The 22,917-nt window shown below is 35.1% G+C and overlaps 2 protein-coding genes across 15 annotated transcripts in view; one reads left to right on the top strand and one right to left on the bottom strand.

Annotated features, from left to right (window-relative positions):
- Window positions 1-16,475, top strand: part of Hltf (helicase like transcription factor) — a 95,768-nt gene extending 79,293 nt beyond the window's left edge. For 2 of the 5 annotated variants that reach the window (XM_006993817.4, XM_006993816.4), the window contains 7 exons: window positions 4,042-4,166; window positions 5,131-5,309; window positions 7,680-7,805; window positions 8,207-8,319; window positions 8,737-8,917; window positions 12,668-12,748; window positions 16,186-16,475. In XM_006993817.4, the coding sequence (XP_006993879.1) occupies window positions 4,042-4,166; window positions 5,131-5,309; window positions 7,680-7,805; window positions 8,207-8,319; window positions 8,737-8,917; window positions 12,668-12,748; window positions 16,186-16,338 (958 nt within the window). In that variant the 3' untranslated portion in view covers window positions 16,339-16,475. Of the gene's footprint in view, window positions 1-4,041; window positions 4,167-5,130; window positions 5,310-7,679; window positions 7,806-8,206; window positions 8,320-8,736; window positions 8,918-10,636; window positions 10,886-12,667; window positions 12,749-15,277; window positions 15,350-16,185 lie in introns of those variants that run through there. The other 3 variants (XM_042278988.2, XM_042278989.2, XM_042278990.2) reach the window with 3 other exon arrangements.
- A 4,316-nt stretch (window positions 16,476-20,791) lies between these two features.
- Window positions 20,792-22,917, bottom strand: part of Gyg1 (glycogenin 1) — a 37,895-nt gene continuing 35,769 nt past the window's right edge. For 5 of the 10 annotated variants that reach the window (XM_015987301.3, XM_015987302.3, XM_042278992.2 and 2 more), the window contains 2 exons: window positions 21,844-21,894; window positions 20,792-21,588 (listed from right to left, as the gene is read on the bottom strand). In XM_015987301.3, the coding sequence (XP_015842787.1) occupies window positions 21,415-21,588; window positions 21,844-21,894 (225 nt within the window). In that variant the 3' untranslated portion in view covers window positions 20,792-21,414. The remainder of the gene's footprint in view (window positions 21,589-21,843; window positions 21,895-22,917) is intronic. The other 5 variants (XM_015987303.3, XM_006993813.4, XM_076573995.1 and 2 more) reach the window with 1 other exon arrangement.

Below are 22,917 nucleotides of genomic sequence, written 5' to 3'. Positions count from 1 at the left end.
GACAAATGAGACAACTGAAGAAAAGGGACAAATCATCTATCCCAGGAAACAGAGTATATTGGAGTATATGGCATATGGGTATATATTATCTAAAAAATTTTATGTCTTCTTAAATGTTTGTTTCTGCTTTTCTCTAAAGATTTAACACTATTGGTTTTCTAATAGTCCCAGTTCAATTAAAATTTAAAGCTGACTTTGGAGTTGGAGAATGGCTCTCTCCTTCTTTAAACTCAAGCATGTTGTTAAAATGAAAATACAAACTCCCTGTATCATGACAGAATAAAAGAGCCATTTTCTGCTATGGGACAGGACAAAAGCCAAATTAATTAAGGGACTATTCTATTACTAATCTCAACTCTTTGATTCTATTCTGATTCTTTAAACTTTTCTTAAAGTATAAATTTTATATCAAAATTTACAAGATCAATATATATATACATTTTAAACTTTGTTAAGATATGAATGGTCATATAGAGTACTAACTAATTCTAGAAAAAGGGCTTCAGTTAGCTGCATATATATGTCTTTGTGTTCGAGTCTCTTATCAGTTTTCTGCAGGAAATCACGGCCAGGCCTAACATCAACTGAAATCTCCGGAAAGAAGATGGGGCCCCACAACAACAACAACAACAACAATTCCACGTGGACAATAATAATATCACTAAACTGACAAACATCATCTACAGATCAGCTTTGAACTACAAGGTGCTCAGAGCAATTTTGAGATGACTAGCTGAGATGATCCAGTCTCAAAGACTACTTGAATAAGGACTTGAGATAAACCCTGAACTTTGGCATTATACACAGACTGGATAATAATGAAGGATATAGTTACCTTTCCTAGAATTTGACAATTAACCTAAATTTTTCTTTCAGGATAAAGATAACTTCACCCATACCCAGCAGGAAGCAATTTTAAGAATATGACACCCACATTGCCAAAGAAGTGGTATGGGGCGGGTGGTTTTTTGGTTCTTTTAATGGGTTTTGGGTCTGGGATAATTTTCATTATTTAGGGGGGTAGGTTACAAGTTGTCAAGGGTTAGGAAAAAGGCTAAGCAAAGGAGATTAGATTTAAGGTTCTTGTTTAAAAAAAAAAAAAAAAAGAAAGAAAAGAAAAAGACAATTACTAGTTTTAAATACTTTACATTATTACCAACTATTAGGATATAAAGAAATGAAAGTTAGTAGTTAGACATTACAATAGAAATTGTAGTCATATTAGATATGTTTTAAAAATTGAGCAGATATATTTTAGACAGGTCATCTTCAAACCCTTCAGAGATCTAACGAATATGGCATTTAAAATATTTTAATAACTTAGAAATTTTTCTTTTTTGAGACATGTCAGCTCCTGGCAGTACCAATCTACTTCAGAGAAAATATGGGCATTGAAGAAACTGCATATGGAGTTAATTTTCATTGTGGCAAAAGTTAGCCACTGGACAACAAAGTATCCTCAAATCAACAGGACAAAATGGACAGACAGAACACGAAACAAAGGACTACCGATTCCTGCCAAAACAAGTATGGTTATGGCTTTATCAAAAGGCATCTTCTGAGGCCAGGACAATATGGCACCATCCCTGAAGTCGCCTTCACAATCTGGAAAAGGTACAGTACCCTTTTCTTCGAAGGCAGCTGAACAGGCAGTGGGCCGATGGCTTCTGTTGTGCAATGGAACAGCAACTGAAAGCTCACGCCTCTCAATAGTAGACTGGCATTTAATAGAGGGATGTGGAGAAGGGCATGCTTAGATGAAGCCATATATACACAACCAAGAAGAATGGACAGCTGAATTCAAAAACCATCAACAATTTCCAGAATTTAAAATCCTGAATCATGACATGACACTAGTGGAATTCAGGTGTTTCTGGTACATGGACTGCTCTCACCCAGTGTGAGGTTGAACTGTTGACCTTGTGTACAACCTACTTCACAAATGAGTCTGTCAGATACCATAAGCCTATAGGCTGAAGATGATGCCCCAACACTGTGGAGAAACCTCAGGTGACTGTCCAGGCAGCTGGCTGTTTCTGTCAACTCACAAAATTTTTGGAAGTTGCTTTTGTGCACTTCCTGTTTTTATTTTTGTTAGCTAATATTATTTCCTTCTTGGGTCTCTGAGGGAGTTGAAGATTAGTTAGTTATAGTTGAAGATTAATTAGGATAGAAAGTGAATTAGATACATTTTGGACTTACTAAAATAGGATAGATAAGGGAATTATTTTCTCTGATTTGTCAAATACAAATGGACTAGACATCGTTTAGGTATTTGTTACTTGTATATATTGTATATAGTTATTGTACTTTTGTATATAGTTTTTCTTTTGTTAGTTATAACCTTTTGCCTTTTTTCTTTTTATTAAAATAGAAAAGGGGAAATGTGGTGATATTTTATTTGTACTGAAATGCGATTTTAATTTTATGTTAATAAATAAAGTTGCCCTGGGGTCAGAGCTATTAGAGCCATAGTAAGAGCGTGGTGGTTAGAAGAGCTAGGTAGATTTCTGTGTGTTCAGGGATACAGCCAGTATTGGAGACATACGCCTTTAAGACCTGGAGGGCGGTACTTACAGGCAGTGATGAGGCAGTCATGTGGTTGGGTTTACAACCAATGAGAAGGCAGAACAGAAAGATTATTTAAACAGGGACACAGGAAGTACCTCCCTCTCTCGGGGAAGCTAGGAGCACTGCAGGAGGTAAGATTTTATCTCTGAGCTCTGACCTCTCGGCTTTTCTCTTTTACCTTGGCTCTGTGTTTCTTATTTTAATAAGACGATTGGTTACATCTACAACCTTTGAACTGTAAGCCAGCCCCAATGAAATGTTTTTCTTTATAAGAGTTGCCATGGCCATGGTTGCTGTGGGATTTCTTTCTGTATGCTGTGAATATGTGTTGCTTTGACTAGTTGATAAATAAAGCTGTTTGGCCTATGACAAGGCAGCTTAGAGGCAGGCGGGAAATCCAGCAGAGAGACAGGAAGAAGAAAGGCAGAGGCGGAGGAGACACCATCCCACTGACCAGGGAGCAGCATGTAATGGCACACAGATAAAGCCATGGAACTTGGGGCAACATATAGATTAATAGAAATGGGCTGAGTTTAGTTAAGAGCTAGCTAGCAAGAAGCTTGAGCCATAGGCCATACGAGCCACAGTTTGTAATTAATATAACCCTATGTATGTTTATTTGAGTCTGACTGGCTTCAGGGCTGGGTAGGACACAGGAAAATTCCAGCTACATATGGTGTCTCTTCACAGCAATAGAAACCGTAACTAAGACATAGTGTAACTCTTCCTTTCTCAGGTGATTTCCTTTTCTTTATTATACTCAGGTTTATCTTGGATCTCTTGTGTTGATATGCTGCATCTTGTAAAGTCTCTTTATCTTTGCCATGAACTCTTATTCTTTTGTGGGAGTTGTTTTCTTGAGTGATGTTAAATTGCAGCAGTGCTCACAGTCATAATTTTTATTTTTTTCTGGTGAGTTTTCTTTCACTACCTTTGTTTTCTCTATGTTGGTTATTCAATATTTGACTATCTTGAGTTCTTTCTGGCCTAGCTGCTTGTCTAGATTCATATAAAGGTCCTAGCTATGTCCAAGGCCATGAAGAAATATACAGTTTTCTTATTCATAGGAGTCACATGTGAATTCTTCTAGGTTTTATTGATGTTTATACAACAGATCAAGCATAATGCTTATAATAATTGCTTATAAAATTGAGTATTGTGCCACAACCTCCCCTCACCCCCCACCGTGTGTGTGTGTGTGTGTGTGTGTGTGTGTGTGTGTGTGTGTGTGTGTGTAAATTGGACTAGAAAATTCAGGTCACCATGCATATACCCTATTTCTGTTTTCTCATGAAAGACACTAATTTCCCTTTCATTGTGCCTCTTATTTTGAAGAACCAGCTGAGGAATGTAGTCAGTGCTTATTTACATTTTCCTAGCTGATGTTTTTTCATGGTTTTATTAAAGATGAGGTAGCTTTTGTTTTTATTCTTGTTTAGAGATGTTGATAGTTTGACATTTTATCTCTAGGTATTTTACTGAAGGGACTGTTCTTGCACACTATGCAGATGTTTTGGGTCTTCTGCTTAGATTGCGGCAGATTTGTTGTCATACTCATCTTCTTACAAATGGAATGTCTTCGAGTGGTCTTCCCGGTAAGGAAATGTGATTGGTTTATAACATTATATTTGCTAAATAGTTCAATCAGAAGGACATATTTTTATATGACTTGAATTTGGTTTGTAACTTTGCTATTTATGCCTTACTTTAGTTAAGATTTTTTTGTTGCCGGGTGGTGGTGGTGGCGGCGGCAGCGGCGGCGGCGGCGGTGCCGGCGGCGGCGCACGCCTTTAATTCCAGCACTCGGGAGGCAGAGCTAGGTGGATCTGTGAGTTCGAGGCCAGCCTGGACTACCAAGTAAGTTCCAGGAAAGGCGCAAAGCTACACAGAGAAGCCCTTCTCGAAAAACAAAAACCAAAAACAAAATTTTGTTTTTGTTTTTTTTTAATTGAGACAGGATTTTTCTGAGTAACAGTACTGGCTGTCCTGGAACTCACTTTGTAGACCAGGCTGGCCCCAAACTCACTGAGATCCACCTGCCTCTGGCTCCCAAGTGCTGGGATTAAAGGCATACACCACCATCACTCAACTAGTTAAGATTTTTAAAAATTAGCACCTTTATGTATTTGTATATGTATATGCATACATGCATTTGTGGAGGTCAAAGGACAACTTGCAAGAGTCAGTTCTTTCCATTCCATGTGGGTCATGTTGTCAAGCATGGGGTAGGTATCCTTACCTGCTGAGCAATCTTTCTGGCTCCAAGAATTTTTTTATAAATGAAGTGGAAGTATGATGTCTTTGCAGAATTTCCAGAAGAACGTTCACACTAGTTCTTTCTCATATGCTGCTATTGTGGCAGATATTGTGTGATGTGTATCAAGTGAGATGGCATCTTCTGAGTTTTTCTTAGAATTCCAAATTCATGATGTGTTTTGCAGGTGCCAGAATAAAGATAAAGATAACTAAACAAAGTTCCTTATGGAAGATAAACTATTCTAGTTACATTAAAAAGTTTGTTTTGCAATTAATTTTTGAGCCTCTTTTTTTTTCTCCTAGGAAATAATACACCTGAAGAACTGAGAAAGGCATTAATAAAGAAGATGAAGTTAATTCTGAGCTCTGGTTCAGATGAAGAATGCGCAGTTTGCCTGGATTCATTAACAGTTCCTGTGATAACACATTGTGCACATGTTTTTTGTAAACCTTGTATTTGCCAGGTCATTCAAAGTGAGCAGGTTAGTTTGTTGTTCAGTATGGAGTCAGTGTTTGATGGAGTGGTACAACTTTCTTTGGTGTAATGAAAACCCAACCAAGTCCTGGGATGATAACATGTTCTAACTTGAATTTAATAATGCACCTTTCACAGTTAATTATTTCAGGTGATATGTTTATCATAAATTAAAAGGCATTACTTTTGGGAGGTGTAGGTGTAACCATCTTATTAAATAAGAAACACAGAGCCAATGTAAAGGTGAAAGCTCAAGAGATCAGAGAAATAGCTAAGAGCTAAAAACCTTACCTTTCACTGTCGCTTCTGTCCTTCTCAGCAAGCCAGCTACTTCCTGTCTGTTTGTCTTTTTATAGACTTTCTATTCTGCCTTCTCATTGGTTGTAAACCCAACCACATGATCTCGTCACTGCCTGTCTATACAGACCTCCAGGTCTTCTGTGGTTGGTATTGAGATTAAAGGCGTGTGTCTCCATGCTGGCTGTATCCTTGAACACACAGCGATCTGCTTAGCTCTGCCTCCCAAGAGCTGGGATTAAAGGCATGCACCACCACTGCCCAGCTTCTGCTATGGCTTGCTATTAGCTCTGACCCCCAGGCAACTTTATTTATTAACATACAAATAAAATCACATTTCAGTACAATTAAAATATCAACATAGGGAGGCACTATGTTTTAGTCAATAGTGCTAGTTCTAAATTTTAGATCCTTGTGTTCAATTAAATACATTAATAAAGTGAAACACAAGGAATTTAAGTTTTATAGTAGCCACATTTTTTAAAAAGTAAAAAGCAAAGTGTTTATTTAATTTAGTATAATATATTTAAAGTAAACTATTTATTGTATTTTTTTTTCTTAAACTAAGTTCAAAATCTGATGATATTGTACTTTTATCACTCTAATCTGGCTCAGCTATGTCTCAGGAATCTGATTGACACATACAGCTTTTGCCGTGTTGAACAAAGTAGAATAAAGTAGGTAGATTCATTTGTGAAAATGTTTGAAACTGGATAATACTTTAAGCAATCTTTCAGCTAATACAAATTAAAAATATTTCAAATTGATGTGTAACATACATGTGGGAAAATACACAATTATAGTTATAGGCTTGACTATGAAGTCAGCATAGCTGTATGAACTACTACCCTTTTCTACTCCCCCAACTCATTTATCTTTCCTTCCTAAGAGGTAGTTCTTTGAATAGATTTTTAATGTTTAAATTTTAGTATCTTTTTGTTTTGCAGTGATACTGAGTATCTAGTTAAGATACAACCTCATTTTATTAGATCTTGCTTTGAATGAACTTGTAGTATTTGAGAGCTATGGACTTCTCAAGCTCTTATAAGCTTTATAAACTACAAGTTTTATAAACCCTTGCAGTGGTTCTCAACCTTCCTAATGCTGCAACCCTTTAATACATTTCCTCATGGTGTGGTGACCACCAACTATAAAATTATTTCGCTGCTACTTCATAATTGTAATTTTGGTAGTGTTATGAATTGTAATGTAAATATCTGATATGCAAAACAGGGTTGCAACCCACAGATGAGACTTCTTTTGGAGAATTGCATGCATGTTTACTGTATTATAGTTAAGTTCAAGAAATTATTCATCACATTTTACTTAGTAGCAGATGATACTCAGTGCCATGAGCTTCTGCCATTAGTCAAGATTGCACTCTTTTACACTGCCCTTTATATATGTCTCTTACTTTTTTTTCTTTCTTTCTTTTTTAACCTCTGGCCACCTCTCCAGCCTGAGGACTGGAATTCTTTTTTTTTTTTATTGAAGGAGGGAGGAGGTCTTAAATACAGGCTTACAGCACAATGGGAGAACCCTGGAGGGCAGAAGTTTACTACAGATGTTTTACAATCTTCCATCTAAGCTGTTAACGCCCTTTATGCAGGATGCACAGACAAGGAACTTCCCTTAAGCATTGAGGAGGGTGAAACCTGGGAAGGAATTAGCATAGGGAGGATATCAAGGTCAAGGTCAGTAAGCAAGGCAACAGTTACCCAAAACAGGGCCCAGGGACCTACAGGTCCCCCTTTTACTAATAAATGAACTTCTGACTTAGGTTGCATGGGACATCAGCAGGTCACCTTACCCGTCATGGAGACGCCTGCCCAGGCCACACAGGCGCTCTGTGTTAGGTTGGTGAGCACTCCCTAGGCATTACCCATCTCATGTCTCTTACATGAGGACATGTTTGTATGTTTGGAGTTCAGGTACAGGTTGATCCTAAGTAGATGAATGTGACAAAAAGCCTGAATAAAATGTTAACCATAAGAAGTGTATAACTTTAAGAAAATTTAGATAAATTTATATCTCTATCCTTATGACAAGTGTGAATCATTCTTTGATCTTTTGTATATAGCCACATGCTAAATGCCCTTTATGCAGAAATAATATACATGGAGATAATTTATTAGAATGTCCTCCAGAAGAATTGGCATGTGACAATGAGAAAAAGTCCAATATGGAATGGACATCCAGTTCAAAGGTAAAGTAGCCATGGGCAGATATTCTACTGTTATTTCATATTTCATGAGGAAATATCATATAAAATAGTAATTGTAATTCTGTTTTAATCCTGTCATTGCATATTCTTTTGGTGCTACTGGCTTGTATTGATATTTAGTGTTAAATTGAAGTTGGAAAAGGAAGGGATTTGGATTATTATGGTATTTTTTTCAGTCTCTATTCTTTTACTTTTGCTTTTTAGTTAAATTATATGAAAACCTTTTCAATGTTGGATTTGTTCAGTGAATACTGCATTATGTGAACCTGATTAAAATTTGTGTGTGCTAATAAATTTTTAAAAACTAGAATGTTTGGACTTATCTTACCAATTGAGATGGAATCTAATGGATACAATGGGTTTTTTGTTTTGTTTTGTTTCAGATTAATGCTCTAATGCATGCTTTGATTGAATTAAGGACAAAGAACCCCAACATAAAAAGTTTAGTTGTTTCTCAGTTTACCACATTCCTGTCTTTAATAGAAACACCACTTAAGTAAGTTTAACAGTGCTTTCTACTTCACATAGGAGGATTTAGTACTTGTGTGTAGTTTGATAGCAAAAAAAAAAAAAAAAAATGTTTTACCAGGTTTAGTCATTTCATCTGTATAAAATGATATTCCATGTAATTACAGAACTTCTCCTGAGTATATCTTAAAATTAAGTTCTGAATTAATCAGGAAATAATTGACTTAGTATTTGGCAGACAGCTAGGGGCTTTATTGATAAATAAATGAAGGACTGAATGTGTAGTAGCTACGAAAGTGCTTACTTAGCTTGTGCAAGGCCTTGGGTTTGACTGATCTTTAGTACTACATAAATTAATTAGTGAAAGAATTTTGTTTAAAATTTGTTAACTATTTATTATTTTTTATAGTATAATATTACCTGTCTATTTTCTGTTTCTCATTAGAGCCTCGGGATTCGTGTTTACTCGTTTAGATGGTTCCATGGCTCAAAAGAAAAGAGTTGAATCAATTCAATGTTTTCAAAACACAGAAGCAGGATCTCCTACTATAATGTTACTGTCCTTAAAAGCAGGTGGAGTTGGCTTGAATCTTTGTGCAGCTTCTCGAGTGTTCTTAATGGATCCAGTAAGTACTTATATAGACTTTTCAAAATGTTATCCTCCCCCCTACCCCAGGCCACCAAACTAAAAGAAGAAAAAGAAACAACCTGTTTGGTAGGTGCCTTTGTAGTTACAATTGATTGTGAAAAGGTAACATTATCCTTATTTTCAGATGAGGAAACTGGTCACAGAAGAGTAAATAAAATTAAACAATGTGCCCAGTTTCTGTGTTCTTAAGTACTATTCTGTGTATTTCTAATATTCTGAGTACATAAAACATGCCTGTTATAATGCTTTTAAGGTTCAGTAAGGAGCACACTAATGAGATTTTACTTTGTGTTGTATGATAAAGCATTGGGAATCTGACTATAAATCACATAGTGGCTCCTGTTGTGGTGCTGCCTCTATTTTGCCTAAAAATTAGGTCAAATGCAATTTTAAACCTCTCACTTCTGAGAGTTAGGAATTCCTGAAGGAGACCTAAAATGTATATTTTAAATATATATCCTAGCTAATTCAGGTTCAGCTGTCTATCAACATGTTCTGGGTAAGTTTGATTAGCTGATAGAGTGTAGTCACTTGTGGTTGTGTAATTCAGGACCTAGGAATAAGAGAACCACAATTCACTCTGCACATTTCTCACAAAGATAAACGATCTGAGGTTGCATATACATAGGAATGCATTTTTCAGAATGTACAGAATGGGCTCTTTAGGTATAAGGGCCATAGACTGGTTTTAATTTCTAATTTGCTCAGTGTGCTATGTGGGCCAGAATAATCCTATACAATTTCTATGTACTGATACATTTAAGATTTATGGTTCAAGGCTTGCTCCTTGAACCAGAAGATTTAAAACATGTAGACATTTTACTGAGATTAAGAATCTTAGTTATTCCTGTAAGGCTTCCTAGCTTGGTGCATGTGTCATGGCTTTTGTGTGTGTGTGTGTGTGTGTGTGTGTGTGTGTGTGTGTGTGTGTGTGTGTTTCCTTTTTGAGGATAACCTTCCTAGAGTCATGTTGTAACCACTTCCATGGGTACAAATCATGGGTAGCAGTGATGTATATTTTCTTAGTGCTATGGTTAAGTCTAAAGTTAAAATTTATGGTTACTGTTTTAAAAATCTTGTATGTTATGTCATACTAAGTAATTCAGTTGATTATCCTAAAAGTTCATTTTTAGAACAGAGTCCAAAATTATTTTGTCTTGCTTAAGTTGGCCACTCAAGTTATAGTTTAAAAAACAGTGTCAGAATGTTTTAGCACTCTTGTAGTAGATTAATTTTCATTGAACTTGACACACTTTTCAATATCATTTCTAACTTAGAAGCAAAAGCCAACACTCAGAAAAATAAGACTGAACAACAGAAAACTCATTGAAAATCTTTTACCTTTTCATAAAGTATTCTCTAAGTGTTGGGGTAAAATTTGAATGACTGGTTACCTCCTTAATCGTTACATGTGAGAATGAATTCTGTATGTTTTATATTGTGAGATAATTTAGATTTCTGTTAAACTAGATATATATTATCAGCTTATCATTGTCCCTGGAATAAAATATAGGCAATACAAACAATTGATTTCATCTCTTGGTATAATAACTTAAAAATGTCTGTGAAATTCAAATAATTCATAAGGTTTTTAGAAAACCATATCTGATATATCCTGAAGTCAAACTTCTATACTGGAAAATATACAACTTTTAAATAATCAGCAAATTAACAGCAGAAGTATTTCTTTTCTCAGTCCCCAGGGAACTAAGAAGAAAATGACAGCCTAAGTATGAAATCATCTGCATATGAATTATGATTGTTTCTATTTTCAGATAGTACTTGCTGTGTAAATGTACTGTTACCCCAAAATACTGTTTTCAGGTTTGTATGTTGTGTATATGTTTTAGTGTGTACCTGTACAAGCGAGTATGTAGACCAGAGAATGACGTTGGCTGTCTTTTTCTATTGCTCTCCATGTTACTCCATCAAGACAGGATCTGTCATTGAACCTGAAGCTCACCATTTTGTCCAGGCTTGCTGGCCAGTGAAATCGTAGAATCCTCTTGTCTCTGTTCCCCAAAACTGATACAAGCACATGGAGCCATGCCCAGATTCTCTGTGGATGCTGGGGATTTCAAACCCAGGTCCTCATGTTTCCGTAGCAAATTCTATACCACTGAGCCACTCCTAGCTCTTGCTTTCATTTTTAAGAATCTTCAAATTTAACTTTTTTGTAACTTTTATTATTTATTTATGTGTATGTATCTGCAGTGTTTATAGCAGGTGCCTGAGGAATCTAGGCAGAAAGCTTCACATACCCTGGAGCTGGAGTTACTGGTGATTTGGAAATGCTTGAATGGGGAGCTGAGAACTGCATTCCAATCCTCTGAAAGAGCAGCATGCACTTTAACCATTGAACCATCTCTCCAGCCCCCAAATTTAATCTTTTTATTTTGAGATAGGGTGGAGCTTGCTAAATAGGACTTGAATTCATAGGGATCTGCATGCCTCTGCCTCTAGAATGCCACTGTGAGGAGCAATGTACTGGTTACCTTGACAGCAGTTTCTTATTTTGAGATTATAATGTAGCTATACTATTACTCCCTTCCCTTTCCTCCCTCTAAACCTTCTCATCATGTGCCTTGCTCTCTTTTAAATTCATGGCCTATTTCATTAATTGTTATAAACATATATGTATGTGTGTATTCCTAAATGCATAAATATAACCTGCTCAGTCTGTATAATGTCATTTGTGTGTATGTTTTTTTCAGGGCTGACCATTTGGTATTAGATAATCCCTGAGGAAGACTAATTTCTCCCACTCTCAGAATTCCTTAGTGGACTGTAGCTCTTTGTCCAGTTGGAACCTCTTGGACTTTCCTCATACTTATTAATTAGCATGTCAGAAGCTATACCCCTAAAGTCTCACCAACATGACTGCCTCTATCACTTTGAAGCCATTTGGCTGCTACTGAAGAATTCTGTAGTTGGGTGTTTCTTTTCCTTTTATTTCATCATTTTCTTCAGCTTAAGAAAGAACTCATGTACTTTTAAAGTTTATTTTTGAAGTCCAGCTGATTCAAACAGATACATATGGTTGCATCAACAAATCTGAAAGAGATTTTAGGACTTTTGACTTCCTTTGAAACTTTTTTGTATTGTATTTCATCAATGGGGAAAAGAAAATCAGCAAAAGAGGAGAAATTTTTTTATATGAGGACCTAAGAATGCCATCTATTCTGTGGTAATTTAAGCCATCTGAGAGAATGTATTTTCTTTTTACACTGAAAAGTCACATTTTACACTGAAAACTTTCATTTTACACTGAAAAGTCACAAGGTGTTCTGATCAGGTGACAGACCATTATGTTGCTGCTGCCAACACCTGTCAGGCTTTTGTTGGGCACAAGTTGAACATTCCTATCTGAGATGCTCTAAAACTTGAATCTGTTGGAGTACTAACTCAAACTTCAAAAAGTTTTGGACTTTGGGTTTTTAGATTATGGATCTATTCAGACATTCCAAAAACCTGAAACAATGAATGTTAAAACACACTGGTCTTAAACATTTCAGGTAATACTTTCAGCTATTGCTGAAGTGGATGCAATGCAGTATATTGGGAGAAGGCTGCCTGTCTTCATAGTGATTGGGGAATAGCTTTCTTCCAGGAACATCTATAATGTCAGTGTTTGAATTCAGTTAGAATTATACATATAATGAGATGAAGGACTAGTGCAGAAGACTTACACTGCAGAGCAGTAGTCATACAGTTTTGTTCTCCGTAGGCCTGGAACCCTGCTGCAGAAGATCAGTGCTTTGACAGATGCCATCGATTTGGCCAGAAGCAAAAGGTTATCATCACAAAAGTGAGTTTTTAAAGCTACCTATTTTAAGATTATGTTGCTTTTTAAAAGTAACACAGGCAATATATGAATACATTACTGCCATGACTAAAGTAGAATTGTGGAGAAAATGTAAAACACACCCTTTTTCCTCCTTCATAATTTATAACATGTTCAAAGGGTTTTTTTTCCTCTGTAGCTACATACATTCTTATGTATATATCTCAACATAAAAAAATTGAAAGAAAATGGGGTAATACTTTATTATTTTATAATACATTCTTTTCCCTTAAACATGTAGTGATGATTTACTATCTATCTGCATTTAGATCAACACTTTCTTACTGTGGTAAAATGTGTACACAGTTTATCATTTCAGCCATTATTTTAAATACATAGTTCTTCTGCATCAGGAATACTCTACAGTGTACAGTCATCATCACCATCCTCCTATAGATCTTTTCTGTCATACTTAACAGAATCCTTCTATATTCACTTTATGTAAAGGAGTCTTTACACTCCCTATTGCTCTCCACTACCCAGCCACTCACAAACACCATTCTGTCTGAATCTGAATCTTCATTATTACCTGCACACAGATCCATCATGAGTAAATAGTCTTCAGCTTTGTAATGAAAACAATGCTGTCGTTAATGATGCTGTACATACATCTTTGGGTACATATACTAGTATTTATTAAGGATAGATTCACAAAACTATACTTGTGGATTTAGAATTGTTATTAAATAACTTCAAGTTGCCTTCAGTGTAGGCCATGAAATGCCTGGGGGTGTAGCTCACCAATAGAGTGCTTATATAGCCTATAGAAGGCCTTGGGTTTGATCACTAGCATTACAAAACAAAAAGCAAACAATAATAGTCTTTATGATGTATGGAATAGTATGTGTGGTCATAAGCTAATGAGCATCTACTAATTTGCATATACATTAAACACGGGCCTTTAATGTAGTCCATATGTCTACTGATCATGGTTGTTTTTCCTTCTGTGAACTACTTGTTCATTTCTTTGCTTTTGCTTGTAGTACTAATAGTTTCATAGAGTCAGGAACTTCTTTTTCCATTTTGATTTTAGTTTATTATATATGTTGGAAATGGTTTATTCCCAGCTCTTGTCTGTAAACTTTCTGAGTGTTTTGTCAAGAAAAATTTTAAAGTTCTATGATTTCAAATGTGCTCTATTTTTATTATTTGAACATGTTGTTCAGAGGTCTTTGTTTTCTGTAGTTACAGAGAAGTAAGCATTATAAGAACCTTTTTACCTTATCAGATGTCAAAGCATTCTTTGTTTATATTAGGTTTTAATGTCTTAGGGATAGTGGTTTTATTTGTACTTTAAAAAAAAATCATTCTGGCCAGGCAGTGGTGGTGCATGCCTTTAATCCCAGCACTGGGGGGCAGAGCCAGGCAGATCTCTGTGAGTTCGAGGCCATCCTGGGCTACAGAGTGAGTTCCAGGAAAGGTGCAAAGCTACACAGAGAAACCCTGTCTTGAAAAATTGTTCTGTATTTACTTCTGATTCTTTTGGAAGATACTGTGTTTTGTGAAATGCTTCTACACTTATTCCTTTTCCAAATGAAGAAGCAATTGTTTGTTACCATTTGTGTTTTTGGAGTTTGGTTTGTTTTGAAAAGTCCATAGTCTTTTCTACTAGTAGGAAATGTGTATGGGGTCTATTTTTAGTCCATTATTTTTCACTGATGTCTTCCTGTTATCAGAACAATACTTTGTGATTCTTTTTACTTTTTTTTACCAAGTATGTTTGTGTTAGGAGCTGTATAGATGGCTCAGCAGTATAGAGTGCTTGCTGCTCCTTAGAGGACCCAAGCTTAGTTCACATCACACAGATCACACAGCTCACAACCACCTCCAGCTCCAGAAGACCATCCAACACCCTCTTCTGGCCTTCATCACATTACACACACATATAAATAGAAATAACTTAATAAAAAAGCATGTTTATGTGGTTATGCAGGTGTGTGCTTATAGACGCCAGAGGACAACCTAGGATGTTGCTTCTTAAACACTATGTACCTTTTTTTTTTTGTTGTTTGTTTGTTTGTTTGTTTGTTTTTGAGATACATTTCACGGGCCCGGAATTTGCAGGCTAGGCTGGTTTGCTAGTCAATCTTAGAGATCTGCCTGCCATCTCCCCAGCACTGGAATTATAAGCATATCATTCTATGTCTGGCTTTTTAAATGTGGGTTCTGCAGCTTGACTTAGGTTCTACTGACTGAGTCTAGAAAGTAGGTTTAGATAACTGATAAAGAGTTCTCTTTAATGTTAATTTTGAAAATTTTATTAGTTGTCACTGTTATGGAAATTTGAATCTACACCATTATATCCCACTTGAGGAATATTGCTCAGGATTTGTGAAATTTATAAATCCTTTGATAACTATCATTTTTAGCAATAAGAAATATTTATGAATAGAAACATTAAATAATGTATCTAATTTTTTAAATGTATTTCAGTAAAGTTCTATAATACAACTTCTATTGTTATTGCAGTAACTAGGACATTTTATATTCTAGTGTTTATTAGGAACACTTTATTATTTCACATTAAATGCTTTCCTGGAAAGTTTCTAGTGGAAATCTTGAATAAGACTTGGACATGGAATAAGACTTTTATTCCTAGGTGAGAATTTTATTACTTTTAAGATATTTATCAGGAATGTTGAATTTTATCAAGTTTCAATTTATTCAAATATTAATTTAATCATCTGTTGCCATATTGACACATACCTCCTCATGTAAGTGAAGATTGTCATTTATGGATGCTTGATTTGACTCCTAATATAATACTAAATTCATTTTGATAATACTCTAGCTTCAAGGATACCTATATATTTTGTGTGTGTGATTTTTCTCATGTGATGATGGTGGGCAGCGGTATAAATTCTGTGCTTTCAGCCATATTCTTCATACAAAAAAAAATGACATTGGGTGAGAAAGGGAAGCCATGCTTAGTTGTAAATATCCTCATTGCATGTTGAGAAAAGGTTTTTTTATTATATATATATACATTTAAATGTGAAATAATAAAGTATTCCTAACTAGGACACTATAAAATGTCCTATTACTTGCAATGACAAAAGAAGCTGTATTATAGATGAACCTGTTTTTAAGGATACTTCAAATAGCAATAACTTCCATTGTAAACTGGCCTGACAGATAAATATGTATTTACATATATATGTGTGTATGGATATATAATATAATCATTTGATTTTGAAATCTGGGTATTATTGAAATACAAATTCTTTTAAAGCTGTTATTTTTATTCTTTCTGACTTTAGTGGGCAGTGTTATTAGCATGTTAATCCTTTGTGTGGCTCAGGAATAGTCTAATTTTCTTAGTAAGGTTTTTTAAAGAGAATTAAAAAAAAAATTTGTTACCTGAAAAGTTCTTAACCAACTTCATTTTTTTTTTTTTGAAGTTCATTGTAAAGGATTCTGTTGAAGAAAATATGTTGAAAATACAAAACACAAAAAGAGAACTTGCAGCTGGAGCTTTTGGAACTAAAAAAACATATGCTAATGAAATGAAACAAGCTAAAATCAATGAAATCAGAACTTTAATTGATTTATAATTTGTGGAATTTTGTAAAGTCACTTGAAACAGATACCTAAGTTTTAAACATGAAAAGTACAGATTTAAGAAAGATCTAGAGAATATTCTTTGTATATGGGGCATATTTTATATTAATAAAGTGGTATTATTGTCATATCTCTTCTATATATGAATCTTATATTTAATGATACTTCAAATAGCACTAAGTTCTATTGTAAACTGGCCTGAAAGAGGAGGTCCTAGAAGTTCTTTTGCTCTCCAGCTTTTCATAATGCCTTTGCTGAGTATTTTCCTACATCTCCCATGTACTCCACATCTTCATACTTGAGTGTGGTCCTATCTTATACTTTTCACCAGTTGATTAGTTTTTCTTTGTTGGAAATATTTGGTTATTCACCAAAGCCTTTAAATGGTGATTCAGTGGATCCACAGTCCTTGGAAATTATTAACAAATATGTATGCAGACTCTAAGAAAGATTTTATTGGATGTTCAAAAGCTATAGTTGCATCCATAACCAAACCTTAAATGAAAGACCAAAGTTCAAGGGAGCAAGTTAATTGCAATTTTTGATAGCTTCGTTGAGATGTAATTTATATATGTGACTTGCAGTGTGTATTTAGAAAAAGTTAGGGATCGCATCAAGGTTGTGTGTCCATTTTAGTGAAGTGGTACTACATTATTTAAATGTAATGATAGTAAATAGTCTGTAGGGGTGAGGGAACCAGTCCTACCCAGTTTGTTTGAATGCTTAAATTATGTAATTTGAATAGGTCTTTCTATAAATTGTTTTTGTTTATGTAGGGTTTCTGGAAATAACTTTTTAAATTTTTATAATACAGAAGACTACTGCTCTATGTGAGTGGCATGATAACTGGGATAGAAGCTGGGCTGGATGACCTTCAAAGTCTTTTCAACTCTTAAAGATATATAAATGTAATGTCCTGAATGTAAAAATGTAAAATGTAAAATGTAAAAATGTCCTGAATGTAAAAATGCCTTTGTGTGTTTAGAATCAGAATTTAATATTGGAATTTCACTAATTTATCCAAACATTTTTCTTAACCTTTTTTGTTAATAAGAAAACTTACTAGTTGCCACAGAATTATAGATGAGTTTGAGTCATATTTAAAATAAATAAGCAGTCAGGTTATGTAATTAGTAGTTTTGTTTTCCTGTGGATTTTTTTTTTTTAAATCTAGACAAGAGATTCCTGAGAAAAGCTTCATGGATTATGGCACATACTAAAGAGCATCTCAGATTTTATTTATGTTACAAGAGACTTGACTGAAAGAGATGATAGATACCCTAGTAAGGTATATGCCATATATCTCTCTCACCAAATCTTCCCCAACCTGTTTTTGCTCTAAGGAAACAGGATTAACCAGCAAGAATCTTCTCAGCCCCATTTCTCATAATAACAGATGAGGCAGGCATAGTTTTCAGGATGACATTTTTGCAGGGGTGAATGTGGAATGACTGGGATTGGACTGCTGAGGTTAGGAGCCCCACCAGCATCACATATAAATCCAGTCTCATCACATTCAGGATTAGGGTTCTGTAGTATCCACACAATGAGATTAAGTATAAACTGTTTCTGGCCCAAACAAAGAAACCCAACTTACCTATTTAATTACAGATAAGCTTACCCAGAAAACTACACTGTGCTTTAAAACATATTCATAACAATCAAATTTATCAAGCAAATTTTTTAGTATATTAGGTATTAATAAAAAAGTTAATTCAAGATACATAAACCACTGGAATGAAAATTTGATGCTATGTTGTTTTATTACTTAGAAATATACTGAAAATATTGTATTTCTAATTGTGCTTCAAACTGAATTTTTCTTTGAATTTAAAATCAATAAAAACCTAAAAAAAATTTTACCTTCCTTGGCATCATCATTTAATGATTATTTTCTTTTTAACAGAAAAAAAAAGATTGTCTCACTTCTATAAAGATGACTGTTGCACATATTTCACTGAAACACTTTAAAAAGTACTGTTACTGTAATTTATTCATTCACATTTAAGTTTTGTATACCTGTTGAAATTCTCGTTCAGATCTTAGTATATATTGAAGTTTATATAAAATATATTGAAATACTGGGTTCCATTTAATTTCTTCATTTTAAGAACAGTGGGAATTGGTATAATAACTGTGTATGAAATTATAGATTTTGTCCTTAAAATTATACTTTTAGGATTAGAAATAATCCTATTTAGTTTATTATCAGTAAGTATATTGCTCACAAGGGGATAAAAATGTAAGGGCATATTGATCACCTCCATAAATGTTCACCTTATAATTTGAGTTACTGCCTCTTTTATACATCTTATTATAAACTTGTGAGATTCCAGATCCCACCCTTTGAAGGGTTCTTCTTAGGTGGAGGAGAGAGGGATAAAAAAAATATCAAATAGACCTAGACAGCGAGAAGAAAGACAGAAACACAAGATAGCTTTGGGAGGGCCTGGATCAATATCCAACAGCCACTTCATTTATTCAAAAGGGTTTTTAATATGTCAAGGGGAGATGCAAAAGACCTCTCCCTTGCAAGATCAAAGCACACCGTAGTGTAGACCCTTCTAAACACCTGGTAAACATGCCTGTGGCCAAATCATCTCATTATGCAGCCCTGCTGAGTAAAGCAAGCCTAATTTCTCTGACCCTGAGTAAGGTCTCACTAGATAGTCTCTGTGGGCTCCCACATTAACTTTCAGGGGTTTGTGGGTATTTTGAAATTTGAGCTGCATGGAAACAATTTTGTAAGATTTTTTTTCAGTAAGGTTTAATTGAGGCATCTTTGAAAAATGAAAGCGAGGAAAGATGAAGCCTACCAAAGAAATGGTAGGCCATTTGGTGACACTGTAGCCACAGGGCTTGATACAACTTTATACTTATTGTGTTGTGTACTGTTTCTAACTCTAATAATATCAATAGACTTTACTAAATACCTATTATATAAAATCTAAACATCATATAAGCTTTTCACCTTAAAGCTTAATTTCTTGTGCTGTATTAAAAAGAGAACAAACAATTCAGTTCTTGATTTCACAGAATTTGATGTTTATAAATATTTTCTAAATTAAATATTTCCAGTCATACTGTTTCCTATTTACTTTATTTGGATTACATATTGCTTAGCCACAAAAATAAAGTAGAATTCTGTTTATCTCTAGCAGACTCAGCCAAAAAGGAAGCAGCATATGACTTAGCCAAATTACCTAGAAAAGGTTTGTGTTTCTGTTATATGTTCTGACCAGTGGCAAAGACACTTCAGTATTTTCAGTAAATGTTTCTTGTACTTGAAGATCATAGCAACTCATTGTCTACTAGTCCATATGTCCTAGATATGCTGTGGGATAATGCTTTTGTACGCTGAATTACTATAACGCTGATTGGCCAATAGCCAGGCAAGAAGTATAGGTGGGATAAGCAGACAAGGAAATTCTTGGAAGAGAAAGGCAGAGTCAGAAGACTGCCAGCCTACCATCCAGGGAACAGCATGTAATGAATGGCACACAGGTAAAGCCACAAAACATGTGGCAACATACAGATTAACAAAAATGGGCTGAGTTTAAGTGTAAAAGCTAGTCAGTAGTTAGCCTGAGCTAATAGCCAAACAGTTTTAATTAATATAAGCCTCTGTGTGTTTATTTGGGTCTGAGTAGCTGCGGACCAGGTGGGATACAGAAAAACTTAGCTACACAGATATAATTTAAGTAAGTTAAGGAGTTATTACCAGCCTCTGAGTGGCTGCCTAGTCATTCTTGTCTTTAGGTATCCAAACCTTTATGTATTCATTCAGCCATACAGAAATAGGAATGACTTAGTATCTATAGGATATAATAGAAATCAGGGACCATAAAAATGAGGGCATAAAAGCCAGTACAGCTTTTGTCAATTAAATCTTGTTTTTCCCATTCATGTTCAAGTATTTGTGATACTTTGTTTTGGTTATAAAAGGTTGTTTTAGGCCCCACTCTTCACAGCTTGCCACCCAATACAGCCTACACTCTATTAGTACTGTGGGTCATTGCTTTAGGGTGACTGACTGAATGCATAGATTCAGGCACCCACAAGTCTAACAAACTTATATTTGTATTTTTTTATATAAACCACTAGAGATCACTGGGTCCAGGACAGAGTCAGATAATTCTGAATGATTACTGAGTATACTAATTACTGGCATGGCCTGATAATTTTAAAGTTTCAAGAGTCAAACTATCTGAATACTCACCAAGGATGTAATGTATGATAGACTAGGTACCTTTTATCTCACTTTTCTCTACTGATCAGATCTGTCACAATCACTTGAGAATAGATTTAAATGTCTTAGATAATTTTTAAAGCACATACAAGGGTGAAGGTTTATATTTTTGAAACTGACCAATTGCACAAATTTTGAAAAATTACTGGATGATTTTTCCCCAAGGGTGAGGTAGAGAAGTACTTAAACAACCAAGATATGTCAATAAGTCTTTATTTGTTATATACGGTGCTACCACAGGTAACCATCAGAGCACACTGCAATTTTCAAGTAGACAGAACTGAAAAAAAGTAAGTCTGCATGCTGCCTTCATGGTGCATAGAAAACTGGTGAACTAACACTAGCTGGTAGACTTATGAGTCACCCCACAATGTTAATAAAGGCTGCTAGCCTGGAAATGGAATTAATTCTCTGACAGGCTTTGGGCAATTCTAAATTGCAAGTCTAGTGAAGGGTACAACAAACAAATATGGGACAATGTCATATCTTGTTTTGAAGTGAGACAGATGGAGAGTCAAGTTCTGCACCACTTGAGAGAACCATCTCAGTAGCTTAATGTTGGCTTTCCTTTACCACACGTTGGCAATTGAAAAATTAATAAGTTTCTGAAAAAGTTTAGGGTTAAACAGAGCACTTATTCATATAACAAAACTTTATAACGTCTGACCATTTCTCACCTTTTGTTCTGCCCAAACCCTCATCTGATGAGGTTTAGTGAAAGCCTCTAACAACTGTAACAGAGTTTTCAAACAGCTTCACATACTAAGTATCAGAAGTGTGCCTAAGATGTGGATGTGTCCACAGGGAAATGGCAGTGCTTCTATTGTAGGTAAGTGTCAAGTTTTTTCTTGATGTTATCAAAAGAATCTGCTCCCATGTAATCAGCCTGGCCCTGTTCCCACCGCTCCTTCCTTTCTTCTGAGGACATAGAAGGCTGTGGTGTAGCTGGAGCCTCCCCAATGGACAGGTGTGACAAAGCTCCTGAGACATGTTCCTAGAAGAAAGAGTCACCAGAGGCACCTTAAGAGCTGAAGTACTGATGAACTTAAATAATCAATAAACAGAACATGAGAAAATCCAAAATGAGTCATCATGCAAAAACTGAAAAGCATTACATGAAACAAACAAAAAAGACAAGAATACAAGGGCCATATGATTTTTTTTTCCCTGAAAAAAATGAAGACTTCTTGACTCAGTGAAAACATTGGGAGAACAAAGTAATTAGGGTTAATGTTTAAGTTCTTCATACCTTTCTACAGAAGCCACAAGAGAAAGCCAGTGTATAGACCAAGTCTGAAAGCTGCAAACAGTTCAGTAGAAAGTGTAAGATGGATGGACAAGGAAACACCAATCTCATGATAAATTCTTGATCCATGTGGGCTTGGAAAGGTTGAGAACTTAAACAAAATGATTCCTCAAATACTGTGCTTCACAGAGAACTTACCCAGAGAGAGACAATGCACACTCAAGTCATTGTTTTTATGAAGGAAAGCTAAATGTTTTGAAGCTGTACCAAATTTTCCTGTTCAAGCTTTCATTTGGATTGCAAGTAGCATCTATTCTTTCAGCTTCTGATAATTTGCTCGGTTTTAGACAACTGTTTTTGTTTCCCATCTTCACCTTTTCTTGGCTTATAATCCTCAGCTCTTGTATTGTGGAAAGAATGGGACATGCAGCAAATCTATTCTACTTTAAATTAGATTCTCATTGCATATGGTTAGGTAATCAAGTGTACCATAAAAGCTGCCATTCAAAAGCTCTATGCTGAGTTAGTACTGGAAACTTACTGGAAGAAGAACAGATTTAAAAAAAAATGCTTTTAACAGAAAAAAATGGTGGAACAATTCTTTTATACTTTGTTTACTGTCATAAATGCTACAACTGTGTGTAAATATATTGAAAATCCCAAAAGTTTAAGTAAAGGGTTTTTGTTGATGTGTAAAATTATAGATGAGTATTTAAATGTACTTAAACTCTAAGGAGTTTAGGCATAGGGTTTTTTGCTGACATGTGAACAACCATTAATCTATGTATGTAAATGTTCTGAAGCTCCAAGGAGTTTGGGCACTGTAACGTCAGAGTGCAGGCAAAGCAAGAACATGGACATCAGATCCGCCTTGCCTTTGCCTTCTACTTGCAAATACACAAGGATTAAAGACATGGTCGCTTATCATTCTCTACATCACAGTACAGGAAGTTGAGTTTACAGTGAATGTCTTTAAAAGACATGTCCTTAAGGTCAAGCTTGATATGGAGCTAATCAAATAGATAATTTAATTAAGAAAATTCTCTCTTCTTCTGCCATCAAATGCTATACTTAATT

The sequence above is a fragment of the Peromyscus maniculatus genome, chromosome 6, assembly GCF_049852395.1.
Source record: "Peromyscus maniculatus bairdii isolate BWxNUB_F1_BW_parent chromosome 6, HU_Pman_BW_mat_3.1, whole genome shotgun sequence".
NCBI lineage: Eukaryota > Metazoa > Chordata > Mammalia > Rodentia > Cricetidae > Peromyscus > Peromyscus maniculatus.
Note: the sequence above shows the minus strand (reverse complement) of the source record. Positions and strands in the feature narration are given on the sequence as shown.